This window comes from Acipenser ruthenus, chromosome 28, assembly GCF_902713425.1.
Source record: "Acipenser ruthenus chromosome 28, fAciRut3.2 maternal haplotype, whole genome shotgun sequence".
Taxonomy (NCBI): Eukaryota; Metazoa; Chordata; class Actinopteri; order Acipenseriformes; family Acipenseridae; genus Acipenser; species Acipenser ruthenus.
This window is the reverse complement of record NC_081216.1, coordinates 23,456,288-23,470,281: the sequence shown is the minus strand read 5'-3', so window position 1 is coordinate 23,470,281 and position 13,994 is coordinate 23,456,288. Positions and strand designations below refer to the sequence as shown.

At 39.8% G+C, this 13,994-nt stretch overlaps 1 protein-coding gene across 1 annotated transcript; it reads right to left on the bottom strand.

The window, feature by feature from the left end:
- Positions 1-1,052: 1,052 nt before the first annotated feature.
- LOC117434675 (synaptotagmin-13-like) lies at positions 1,053-13,651 on the bottom strand. Its single transcript, XM_034057278.3, has 7 exons — positions 13,190-13,651; positions 11,956-12,119; positions 7,785-8,007; positions 6,727-6,864; positions 5,949-6,250; positions 3,248-3,371; positions 1,053-2,484 (listed from the first exon to the last, which is right to left on the bottom strand). The coding sequence occupies exons 1-7, from the start codon at positions 13,227-13,229 to the stop codon at positions 2,180-2,182; spliced, it is 1,296 nt and encodes a 431-aa protein (XP_033913169.3). The 5' UTR covers positions 13,230-13,651; the 3' UTR covers positions 1,053-2,179.
- Positions 13,652-13,994: the final 343 nt, after the last annotated feature.

The window sequence follows — 13,994 nt, the reverse complement described above, 5'->3', positions numbered from 1 at the left end:
GTACACCACTTTTCTGCTTATATAAAATGTGTACTCTATTTCTGAATTTCAATTTAATCCTTTCAGCACCACAGAGGCACAGACATCTCATCTGAAATCTCTAATCTTTAGATCCTCTGCTTCATTCTTTGCCCGCCTGCACACATTCACTTCATTTAAACCATTCATTTAATTAGTGAGTGAATAAATTACGATAATACAGCAGGTCAACAAACGCGCCCTTTCATTAGGAGCTCTGATGCTCCTTTCCTTCCAGGAGTAATAAGGCTTGCTGTTGTCCCTTCAACACACTCTGCTGTCCTTGGCTGGTGACTAATGAGAGAAAGTGTTCTTGACGGTTACCCGGGAAACGTACTTTTCTTCCTGTCCCTGGCTAATGACTTACAAAGCAATGCGCAAGGCTGCAGGAAACAAACAAATTCTAATAATTTCCAAACAGGCAGCAATAACCTTTTTAAAAACATTTATCTGCTTCAAATGTCATTTAGCAGCAGTGTGAGGTGGATAGGTGATCTTAAAACACTCCAGCATATTGCAATGTGCAATTATATATCAATCTGTATTGTAAATCTATATTTACTTTGTGGTAATGCAATAAAATCGGTGATGAATGCTCATTTTCCTAATAACATGAATCACTTGGAGTTGGAATTATTGTTATAAGTGCAGAATAAATGAACCATTCAGCCCATCAATGTGCACTGGGTTCCTAATGGCATCGATCAGGTCTTAAAGGATCCCAGTGCTTCAGCATAGACTACACGGCTAGGTAACCCATTCCATAGCCTCACCGCTCTCTGTGTGAAGAAGTGTCTCCTACCCTCTGTCTCCACTGCATTTCCAACTGTGTCCTCTGGTCCTGGTTTCTGTGCTGCAGCCAGAACGCAGTTTGGTTAGTTTATTGTGTGTTGGAGTACACCTTCTAAACGATAAAGCAGCTTTCATAGTGTGCACAGAATTTAGGAATGCATAATGTTTCACTTTGTAAGACGTTGTATCCCACAAGTTTTATTGAATATGCTAGTCATTAAAAAAAATAAGACCTTCCTTAATTAAAAAAAAAACAAAACATCATTTATTGGAATGACAGTAGCACTGCTTACGTCTGTATTATACAGTAGTTGTAATGTTATCAAGCTAACAGTTTTCAAAAGTGCATGCAGTTTCAGTTTTAAACATACATATATTGTGCTTTGTCTTTAGAATGTGATATACATTTTGCATGGCATTGTACAATATCCACCTAGCAATGGGTACCAGTATTTATTTACCTGGATCATTGTGCTATATGCATACCAGGAGTGGAAGAATTATTATTATCCAAGCTGTAGTAAAAACACTGCTTTCAATTGAGTCTCCTTGAAATGTTACCAGCCCTTCAATCAAGGTTAGTGCTTCAAGGGTGAAGGTGAACGATGGGGTGATTCTGTGCACTCAGTTGCTAATTTAAAGATCTGGTCTTGGTCTGGAGAGGAATGCTTTGGGTAAAACTCAGCCTGATTTATATGCACAGAATAAACCCTGGATGAGGCTAAAGCCTGTTCTGATAAATTACTTTTTATTACTTTTTAGTAGCACGTAGGAGGTCACTGTAGATAAAATATGTTTTTTTTTCTGCATTACACATCCAAATTCCATATTATTGTCAGAAATCTTGTGGAATTTTGAAGAATCTTTGTGAATTTACACATTATACAGGTATAGTGACTTCATTTCCTCTCACAGTATTCATTATGTACGGTGCTGTATGTGTTTAGCCTTTTCTGCTACATTGCTTTAACTGGTTCAGTCTGCACAGGAAATTACAATATTCTCATGGAAGCCTGGCTGTGCTTACAGTGCTGTACGTGGATTGAGATTCATTTTCTATTGAAGTTGCTTTTGCTTCTTATATATGTCTGCCTTCTTTATAAATCTTGCCCATGCATTCCTTTATGGGGTTGTGTTTGGAAAAAAATACAGCATGGTAAACAGTATTCACAATTTCATCCATTTTACAGATGTGGATACAAGACTGTACGTAATACACACACACACACACTATATATATATAGATTATTATTTGTGTTTATATTTAGTTTGATTTGGGATCATGTGAATGATATAATTTCACTGCTATGAATGTTCATTGTGGTTTCGCAGTAGTGCGAGTCTCTGCTGGGGCTCTTCCTGGGTGCTCTCACTCATACAGAGGGTGCCACATGGCAAGTTGTTTCCTGGGGTTATTCAGCATTTGCTGCCAGTGCTGGAGCCCGGTACCTGTCGATTGCATCCCGACAGCACAGCGCCCCAGGGACTGGACGTCCCCCACACAGGCCTGGTTCAGCACCTCCAGATCCAGGCTGGACTGGGACAGCAGCTTGTGGGGAACCTCGAACATCATCATCTCGTTCCAGACGGGGTTCATCTTGTGCTTCACCCTCCTCGTCTGCTTCTTCTTCAGCTTCGTGGCCTGATGCTTTAAAGCCAGCTTCACAGACAAATCTGTAAAACCCAACAGGGCGTGTTTTGAGCATTATTAGACAACACAGCTGGGTTAATTCTGCAGGTAAATATTGTCATAAAATAGGGTTAAACATCCCAACCAATAGTAATGCTGGCCAATTGTTCATGGTCTGTGCTGCTTTGTTAATAAAGTTGTTTCTTTTGATCTCCAACCTTGGCCTGAGCTGTATACATATCAAGGCATGGTGTCAACTGTGGGATGCGTAACCCTATATTATTACAACGCTAATGTCTGAAGATCTTAAGTCAATACCTACGATGTAAACTATTTTACTGCGCGGGTCCAAATAGAAATGCGTCATGTGAATTCCTGCTCTGTATGCGAACAGTTTCTGGATGCACAATGGCAAACTGGATGTACAATGCTCCAGTATGTAATAGGGTAAAGTTTGAAGAAACTATTTGAAATATTAGTGTATCCTATTGCAATAGATAACATCCTTTATGCAAACTTCACCCTTACCAAACTGGAGCGATGACTTTCATATGGTCCATCAGTTACAATGGCAGTGTATCTCCTGCCCACCACTACACTGATTAAGGCAGTAGTCGAATCATTTGTGTACTTGACTCTACCTTATAGTTTTGATCGAGTGTCCACACAAAACCCAATATTGTTCAGATTTTTAGCAAGATCTCCTTTGACCGAACACCTCTTAATTCCTGCCCAGCAAAAACACTTATCCGCCTTACAAAGGCATGAGTCACATCAGAGAGCAGGACACTGCGCACTTGGACTCACCGATGACATCCTTCAGCTTATCTGACTGCAAGCTCCTCGCTTTCATGACCACGACACCCAGTCTGTTTGCAGCAGGGAGGTAGCTGATGGAGAGGAGAATCTCGCCCACGGAAATGGCAGGATCCTAGAAACAGGACACCAGAGAAGTTGCTATTAACCAATTAGCCTGCAGTCTGATGCTGTGTGTGTGTGAGAGAGAGATAAAGAACATTATTCAGAAGCCAGGCCAATTGGATGCACTGTCCAAAATCAGAATCCATGGAAAATCAAACCACATTTCACACATTTTTTACTCAAAAACGGTGACATCACACCTTCCAATTCCATTGAATTTGTGATATTCCCATTTTACTACTGTGGGAATGGGAGGGGTACTTTGCTTCGTATATTCTGCATTTTCCTAATTCTTGTTCTACTGTTGTTTCTGCTCAGGATCATTCCTAGCCCTGCTTATTAACTATTCCAGCAAAAACAGCATCTGAAAAGATTCCTCGAGGCTGATTGTGTGGAAGTACAGTAAGGTCGGGAAGCCACTCCTACTGACATTGTTTTTAATTAAAATCCAAGAAAAGAAAGTTCAGATCTCTTGTCCTGTAATATCTATAGCTAAAGGGTGCATATACAACAGCCTTCCTTGCTAGTACAACATCCCTGACTTAGAAGACTGTTATCTAATCCTACACTGTAGTTCATAATTGGCACATCATTATGCATCAAGAGTATTTTGCCACCTCTGAACAAAAGCAAACATTTGTTAAATCCAGTGGACAATGCATGCAAATTCAGTGCTGCCACCTTGACAACAGGGCACCCCATTTGGAGATCAAGGAGCTGAACCTTTGTGTTATTCAGGCTTATTACAGTTCAGTACTAAGTGCACATATTCCGTTTAATTTTTGTGGTGACAGAACAAGGTGAAAAGATTCACCCTGACAGCCCTCTGGTGCTTAAAACCTGGTAGATTTTTTTTTTTCTGACAGCCATCCGTGACCTCTCAAGCACCGAGGGAAATGTCTTCAGATCTAGGATGAAGAAATCACGCTCCAAGAGCAGACTAAAGAGCAAGACGCAGCATGAACCCTCTCATTCTGTTTTTAGGGCACTCCATCGATTTCCACATCCCAAGTAGGTTTTTATTGAATTCATATCTAAGAGCTGGGCTATACATATTTCAGTAGGAGATTCACGCTAATGGGCTTTGATGAGAATTGAGTTGTACATCGGCAGCGAAGAGCAAATCAATGCTCTAGGGAAAAACAGCAGAGTGACGATGGCTGCTCGTATCAATATCTGTCTTTGAGAATTAGTCAGGAAAGAAGCAAGCCAATTCATTTGTGTTTTTTGTGTGGCCCCCGTTGAGCTCTGTGAACACACACTTGGCATCTGTACAACGATTGAGTTTCTAGATCCGTGGTCCTTACTGCAATGGAGGCTGACACAGTACTAATTACAAAACCTGCGTGATTTGTAAGCTGTGGAAGGTAAATAATGACAGTGAGTGTTAATATTGCAGAAAAATGCTTTTTTTATTAGAACACCTTTGCAAACATGAATGCATAATTTATAAGGTATCATCAGCTAGCTTACAAGCCATTAGTCGCTATATGATTAATTTGATGGGATTGATCGGATTGCTGTATCATGTGTCAACATATTGCTGCTGTTTTAACTTTGCTACACACCCTAATAATAAGGGAAGCTTGCTGGGCTGAGCAGTGAAGATTCTCTCTGAGGTGGATGGCATTTTTTATGAAACAAAAAAAACACCAAGTGCGTATTTGCTCCTACTGTATGTAGGGCTAGCTTTTATCTATTTAGTGGGAAAGCACATTCTGTAAATATAGAAAGGAATATTTTTTGTATAGAGCCCTGTACATTATTGATATCCTCTCTCTCTCTCTCTCTCTCTTTCTCTCACTCTCTCTGCCTCACCCCCTTCACCCCTCCCCCTCTCCCGACTCTCATGACGCAGGTTCCTCTCCCTCACAGCAGCCCTGCCCGCTGGAAATACAACGTGGTTCTAACTCAGGTATTGCAGGCTGCTGGGTGCATTAACGATGATGTATCCTTTTTCTAATATTTGTTAAAGATTCCATCCCTCTAAAGCGCGGGAGCTCCTACCTCAAGTGTTATAATTAAATAGCCTTGGAAGCAGAAGGCAGCTGAAGCTGTTCGATCCAAGCGTCCCCCAAAGCATCTGTGAAAGTCTGTGATTCTGAATACTGATCTCGTCTGAAAGAAATGTTTTTAACCCTTTCCCTTTTCTTACAGTACACTCCCTCCAACAAAATGGCAATTTCTGCATCTCCTATAATAATATAAAGAATAATGTACACCCAACTGTGCGTAATAAGGCTGTAATTCTATCGAGGGTCTCTGGTGGCATCACGTTAGCTCTCCTGTTTTATCAATGTCACCAGAAACCCTCAATAGAATTACAGCCTTATATGTACAGTTTTGGTGTATATTATTTTATGTAAATAATAATAATAATAATAATAACAAGCTTTATTTCTGTATCAAACATTTTAAATGCATTGCATATCATTCAATATGTTACCATCACATTATTCAGCTGGTTTTCATTGGACTTTATGAAGCAAAATTAGTTCAATCTATAGGGTGATGCAAGACTTTTAGCCACAGCTGTATTCCTACACTGTATAAATGAATAGATACACAATGCTAATGAACAGCGCACCTGTTTGGGAGGCTGCAGGTCCACCCAGCAGTCTGCGTCTGATAGCATGCCCACATCAGCCAGTTTGAACCTCATCACTCCCGTACTGGTGTGTCGGGAGAACTTGTCACAGTTGAAGAGGGACAGGGAGATCTCTCCCTCTATCCCGTAGCCCTCTGGCAGCGGAAACACCAGGGTTTCCTCCCACAGCAGGTGGGGTGTCACGCGGCGGATTGACGTCAGGGCCTCCCTCTTTCCAGACTTGGTGGTCAGGTGTCCAGTGATGTAGCAATCGTGGCCCTGGGTTGCACTGACGTTCTCAGCTGTAAAAAGAATCAGCATAGAAATAAGCCCAATTAGTAATGCATTTCTTTCACGGTGTGGTTATTTCCCAGCATTTCACAGTCGAAAAATATTTCAAGATATTCCATGATTAAACATAATATTTATTAAAGCAGAAAAAAATGCTTTTCACTAGAGTTATTATACAACATTCCTAAATATTTAAATGCTTACCTGAAAAACAATAAATGCTAATTTGTGGAATATTTCCTTTTTTTATGCTGTATTTATTTTTAAGTGATAAAATATGTACATTTACACTATTCTTTCAGAAATTGGAATACTCACAGACAACTACATATTACACAACAACGGGTAAATGTTACAGATGTTGTGAAATCTGTGATAACTGTTACCAGGATTCAGCCTCCCCTTAATTAACTGAAGAACAAAACTTGCAAATAATGAACACTTTGTAGTTGGTCTCTCGTGTAGATGTATGTATTTATTGCTTTACCTTCGATGACTGTGACATGCAGCTCTAATGTCTGGGTGTCGTATCGGAGAGAGAAGTGGAGCTTTGGGTTTGGGGTTGTGTTGCCGCCTGCTGTTTCTTTCTTCAGATCCCCAGAGATGGCAAAGGCTGCCTTAGAATCTGCAACGTTCCAATGTTGAAAGACAACACTAGTACCTTAAACCCATGGGTTTGCAATCCCGGTCCTGGAGGGCTATTCCACTCCAGGTTTAACAGGTAGAATGCTATAATGATATAGTTTAAGGTCTGGATGGAGTTTTAATTGGGTTCAATTAAACAATTTTGAACCGGGTTGGAACAAAGACCAGGAGTGGAAGAGCCAGCTTTGGACACCCCTGTTTGAACCCTCAAGGTGATGATATTTCTTGAAACCGCTGTTTTAAAATCGTGACCTGTAAAACAGAATAGCACTCCATCACTGCATTATTAAATTGCACTACAATTACACCTACAAGTCTGGAGCCACTGGAAAAAAAGAATTCCCAGCATAGAAAAGAGTGATTGATAATAGGCTTTTGAAGGACTCACAGTAGAGTATATGTAAGCCATGACCTCGCTCTCAAATGAGGGATGTTGAGATATTAGCCCAGCCAGGGGCTGGAGGACTATTGATCTCTGAAAGAGAGGAAGCTGACAATCAGGATATTGGTTGAAGAAACACCGTCCCTGGATTTAATTGTACTTCTTGTTGTTAGCCTAACTGATGCAGTGACTGTACACCTAGCTGTTTCCCCAACGATGTCTGTACTGAAATAATAGGGATAGAGGTAGGATTACCAAATGACTCCATGTACACCAGTCTATGAATTAAGACTTTCAACACCCTTTGAATGGAGAAGAGCATTGACCCGTAACATGTTCTGCTGGTAACCTTTATACTGCTTATGACTTGCAGCTGCCTTTTACTCCAATTAGAATGATAAAACATAGCAATGGTAGGCCCTGTTCTTACGTCGTAAGGTTTTTAGTTTTGTAGGGCGCGCGCGTTTTAATCACCAGTGGAATGAACCGTGCTGTATATCAACCCCAATCTGCTTTACCTTGCCTGGGGATGATAAAGACCTCTTCAGAGCCATCGGTTGCTAGGCAACTGTCATCAGGCTCTGCAGTGTTTTCAGCTGAAGGCTCGTCTGTTGTTTCCAAGGTGTAGTCTGTGGAGTTGATCACCTCCGGTGATGTCACCAAGGGTTTGGGCCTGTAGATTCTGGGAAACTTTAACAGAGTCCTGGGCTGGATGGGCTCAGTGGATTTCTTAACGCTGAACTGAGAATGAAAATGAAAAGAAAAAATCACAATTAAAGGATGAATCAATTCAATAAAACAGCAACTGCAATAACAACGCAAGATAAGTGTTCTTTTTCAGTGCTGTTATTTATAGCTGGATGACATCACTCCGTTGTCAGAAAATACAATCTATAACAACGACACCAGTCACTTTGTCCTGGAGACCAATGGAGACAGGACTTCCTGAATGAATGTATTACAATGTGCTTGCATTCATTATCAAGCCCTATGGGGGGGGAGGGGTTTGACAATCCTCACACTGCAGACAAATTGCACAGCTTTAGCAATCTTCGAAGTTCACCAAGTGCAATGCATGTGTCTTCTTGTGCAGCATTTGACACGTACCTGCAGCTCCCTGTTATATTATCACGAGAGCATTCTTCACTCAGATTCATGTCATACACCCGACAGATTTGGAACTAGCCTTTCTTCTCAGCCACTGATTTATTGTGCTGGGACATGTCAGGATTCTTAGTGACTTTGTCCACCCAGCTGGTAAATTAAGAACAAAGAGCTCTGTAACGCTTTTTAAATAGAACCATTTAAAAAAAAATTACTTTGATAGCATTGTCTGTGAGGTGGCATTTGTTTCAGCAAATTTATTATTATTGTTATTTGTTTATTTAGCAGACGCCTTTATCCAAGGCAACTTACAGAGACTAGGGTGTGTGAACTATGCATCAGCTGCAGAGTCACTTACAATTACGTCTCACCCGAAAGACGGAGCACAAGGAGGTTAAGTGACTTGCTCAGGGTCACACAATGAGTCAGTGGCTGAGGTGGGATTTGAACTGGGGACCTCTTGGTTACAAGCCCGTTTCTTTAACCACTGGACCACACAGCCTATTTTTGGGAACTCACAACCCCAAAAATAAAAACAGCCCTTGAGTCCTATTTATCTGTCTGTCTATGTATCTATCTAATAATTTCAAACAAACAAAAGCAAAAGATAAGGGCATCTAAGTGAAAGGTGCATAGCATACAAAGTACTTTTTCACAAGTGCTAAATCAGAAAGGCTGATATTATGGAAAATGCAAATAATGTTCTTCTTTCTATAAATATTGAATGCTGGATCTTTGCCCTTTGCAGACAGTGCTAATACAGGTGCTTGTATAGTTTTCTATAACACTGTGTGTCCATACAGAATACTGTTTGCTCACATAGTAGCTTCTTCACTTCCAGACCCTTTGAGTGGGCCAGTGTTTGCATTGCTGATCAGAATCGTGCTTCATCAGTAATAACAGCTGCAGTCCTAGCAGGGGAAAAGGCTAGCCTTAAAAACCATAACAAGTGCATAGTCATAAGGTACATCATTTTAATGATGCCTTGAATTAATGCATCATTAAAACACCACTGTATTATGTTGGGTAATTTCTTACACATGGTATATAAACTGATTGATAATATGAAATATGCAAACATGCATATTTGATCTTTTTCAAATCCGATTATAGGGACAAATTTATGAATAATGTATTCATTCAAAAAATAAAATGTTATCCAGGAGAAAGCCTTTGAGATGCAACATTTTGTTCATGAATTCACACCATCTTCACGTGTTTAAAAGAAAACACATTACCACTTCCAAAATCTAATTTATAATATACATTAAAGGGACGCAAGAATGAAATGTGAGATTTTAAAATAGAGCTAAGCAGAGCCAGGCATTTTGCTTTGAAAGAAACTGATTGAAAATCCCTTAAAGGCCACAGCGTTTACAACAGGAGTACTTTTAGAGTGGGGCTGTGCACCCCACACCAACAAAATCCAAGCAACAGCATTGGTTTACAGTGAAACAAACCAGGCAGGGCACTCTGCAATATAGCGTGTGTCTTTTCCTGCTCCTGAAAGGTCAGGACAGATATAAGAATGTCTTAAATTCAATCTGTACTGGCAATCTCTTGTTTTTTTCATTTTGTAATAATCTGCAGTGCTGATCTGCAACAATGGAGTTTCTTCATACAAGTGGATTCAGGAGAATGGAAGGTGTACAATATGGCTACTGGTATAGCCACAAGGACATGCATTCTGGTAGCCAAAATAATGCATCAGTAGCCATTTGTGGACTCGGATCAATGGGATTAACAGTTCCAATTTGAATTTGTTTCAGCTGTCAGGTCACTAACAAACAACTTGTAGTTTTTCTCTACATTGTCAAATAATATATATTTTTATAGCTCAGTGTTGTCTAGATTCTGGTGTGTCCACTGGCTTATCACATCAATACAGTATATCAGCTCACCACTTGACTTCCACATCTCGCAATGAAACAACTGGCAGAAATATAAAGGATGGAGGGTTTTCTGTTCGATTTACCAGGGTTATAATCGTCTAAAGCTCTTAATGGTAATGATATAGCAGCTGATACTAATGACTGTTTACACATGCATTGCTGTGTTGTAATTCTCTGTATTCACAGTTTCCTTATTTAAGGACTAAGAAGCAAAAGCTGTTGATCGGTAATTATACTCAGAACTGTTCAGATTGAGACAGGGGGCTTCCATCATTCTGCAGCTAAATAGAGACCATTCCTAGAACTGGTAAGATCCAGACAGAAGCATGAGCAGTTTTGTTAATGATGTGACATCTGTAAGTGTTCACTAAAACAGGCAGCTCTTTCAGAGAAGCTACGCTGCTGATTCCACTATTAGGGAATTGAATCTACTTTGCTAATGCATTCTGCGTATTGTAATGAAATGATTAATTACATCAGTTTTAATAATGATGTCCAACAGAAATATGACAAGATGAACTATTGATTATTACATTAGACTCCAGATCATGTTCTTCGGAACATCACTTCTGGTGACAGACATTAAAGCACACACTGATTGAAATGATTTAGACATGCAAAAACTTTAACTTACATTAAATTTGACCCACTTAGAAACTTGAGATGTAAACTGCTTTTCTAAGTGCCATTGTCCTCATTTTACTAAATGCTGCTTTGTAATTGTTTTGGAGCATTTTAAACTGGCATCTTAACTGTTATTTTGGTTTTCTCTTTAACTATATTGTTATGATAACAATAGTGAAGTCTAAATGTAATGCATCAAATTACACAAATACAGCTTGTGTTCTGATTTTTTTTCAAAGAAACATTAGTTTGGTTCTTAATTCTTAACTCGAAATGAATTCAAGCTGAACATATACACTTGCAGTCATTTTCTTAGAGTGTTACTGTACTAAAGCACATTTTTTTGGCTAAAATGCACCTACCCTTTAAGGTGATATTTCACTTGAATCGGATTTTCACTAAGTTGTGAAGAGTGTCACCTGGTGGATGTCATAATTAAAAGGAGTCCCATTTCTTAAACAGAAACTACATTCTGAAGTATCTGCCACAATTTCTTAATGGTAAGCCTGATTTATGAACCCAGAACAGCTATATAGCAACTAGATCAATTTATATTATAATGAATGCATGGTTTGTAATATAGACCAGTCATTTGACTGGAGAATGTTACTGCAAAATGGGAGTTTAAATTTAGTAAAATGTATGTAACCTGCTTCTCTAGTTTTTGAACCAGCATAGCCCCATACCCTCAGAGACTATTCCTAATAGTGCAATGTGCATATTTCCCATGCTAAATTCAGTTCACACACACACATCATTCTCTATGTTTCATTATAACCTTGTTCTCAAAATTATTCTAGAATACTGCATTATTTGGAATGCCGTGAAACAGGGTTATAATCGTCTAAAGCTCTTAATGGTAATGATATTTCAAATATGAGATTTTGCCAATGTTTTACTTTTTAATACGGATTTTTGATGCTATATCATACAGTACTGCTAAAATAAATAATACACAGCATAGATCAATGCCACTATGCTAGTAACAGTTTTGCAGGATATTAAATAGAAAGAAAAAGAACAAAAACACAACAAAGTTTAGTTTTCAGTGTTTTTTGTTTTTTTTTACCTGCTGTGCAGAATGAAACACACTAGGCTGGGTCTTTTCCAAATCCAATTCCTGGTCTTTTTCTGAGATTCCTTTTTTGCAAGACTTGCAGAGGAGCGAGAGTCCACAGATGGCAAGGATGCCCAATGCCGTCCCCAAAGTGGCTCCAAGGGCAATGACAGGGGCTGAGAAAATCATGTTAGAAAGGCTCTTAAAATAGATCTCTCTCCTTAATGCTTCAACCACATTATATAATGAGCCCCTGCCGTCCCAGAAAGACCAGTCCTTTCCAAAATGATTTTGTACAGGAATACAAACCCAGCTTTATAATACTATGGGAGTCAGATATACCATTGCATGCAGATTGAGTCTGAACCCAAGCAGCTCTCCTGGTCTGCTTGACTAAATGTTTTTTACAAGCCTGAGCTGCTTGGAGGCTGTGACGCTGCTGGAACAGAATGGAGGCAGTTTCATTGATGCTTTCCTTCCTCACTCTACCCCTTCCCTCTTTCTCTGTGCATCCCTGGGGATAGTGATGTGTAAGAGCCTAGTGATGTCATAAGGGAGGCAGGTCTTTACACTCAAAATGTTAACCCTTAAAAAGCCTACGCTAATAAAATAAGGAAGGAGTAGGAAGGAACACACACACGTTATGTTAACCTCACACACTTTGAAGCGTTTGACTCAAAGGAAGGGTAAAGCAGGTGGAATGAGGGTTGGGTGAATCAGCCTTACCTGTTGTCTTTCTGTACACTGTGTGGTGCTCCTGCCCAGCTGCCTGAAGCCCTGCTCAGAATATTAAGCATCTCTGTTCTGTTCTATTCTATTACACCACTTCCATTATACTGCTGATAGTTTCTCTCTGTTCTGACAACTGGCTTATAGAGTGTCCTTATCATATCATTAGAGTACAATAACCAACAGCAGCATGCTGAACATTGCCACACAAAACTAGCTCCATTGTTAACCCTGTGTTACGGATAAAGCATTAAGTCAGTGTTATTAAATCCACTGTTTAGCTCATTAAAATATAGACTATTGCATTTTTGTCCCATTAAGTATTTTTCTATAACATACTTGCCAACAACTGGAAACTGTTCAGCATGACGCTCGTCTCTAGGGGGGCGGGGACGGTGGGGGCATGGGGGGGGGTCATATGCATCATACACTAATTATCATATAGACGTATACTCCCCCAACTTAACACGACACGACCATCATGACAGTAAAAATAGACATAATGAAGCGTTCTTACCTTTGTATAAGTTAGTGATCAGCAGATGTGTTAGCCGCATGAAGAGCACAGCGTGTGGTTTTCACGAACTCTTCTGTGCAGAATAAATGATTTTTTTTTCTATGGGTAAATATCGGGACTTTCTTCCTATGCATCGGAACGCGGGACATTTGCTAGGAAATCGGGACTGTCCCGACCGTATAGGGACTGTTGGCATGTATGCTATAACTGTGCTATATAAATTTTAAATCTAAAAAACCCTATGCACCTGGTTAAGCTCTAGTTAAACCACATAGGTCATGTTCTGCAGTGCAAAGTCGAGAGCATTTTGTTGCAAGAAGACTCTTTAAATAAACACATAAACAATGTCTGATCGTTCCTGAACTTCTACGTAGCGTGAAAATCTTAACACGGTCACCTTTTACTATCACTATCGCCACCTGGTGGTAACAGGGCAACATAACTGGACATGCAGATACAGTTAAGCAGAGCAACTATACAGTCTTATTCCTGACTGCTCAAGATGTGAGGAGATGCCCTGTGGGCTTGTGGCTAGGCATAGCATTGTTTGATTGGATTGAGGTATGTGCCAAGGTAGGTGACTGAACAAACATAACCACTGGACCCCTACAATAAAAAGGCACATATTGCTAGTATTGCTTATTGCTAATACAGTATTAGCGTCCAAATATCATAGTATATTTGACTTTATATAATTATTACTCGCTGGAAAGAATAAACCGAGGGCGTTTCTATTTCTTACAAAACTCGTAAACAGTTTCCAAGTAACGTCACCCTGCACATTTAATAGCACGGTACCCCATTT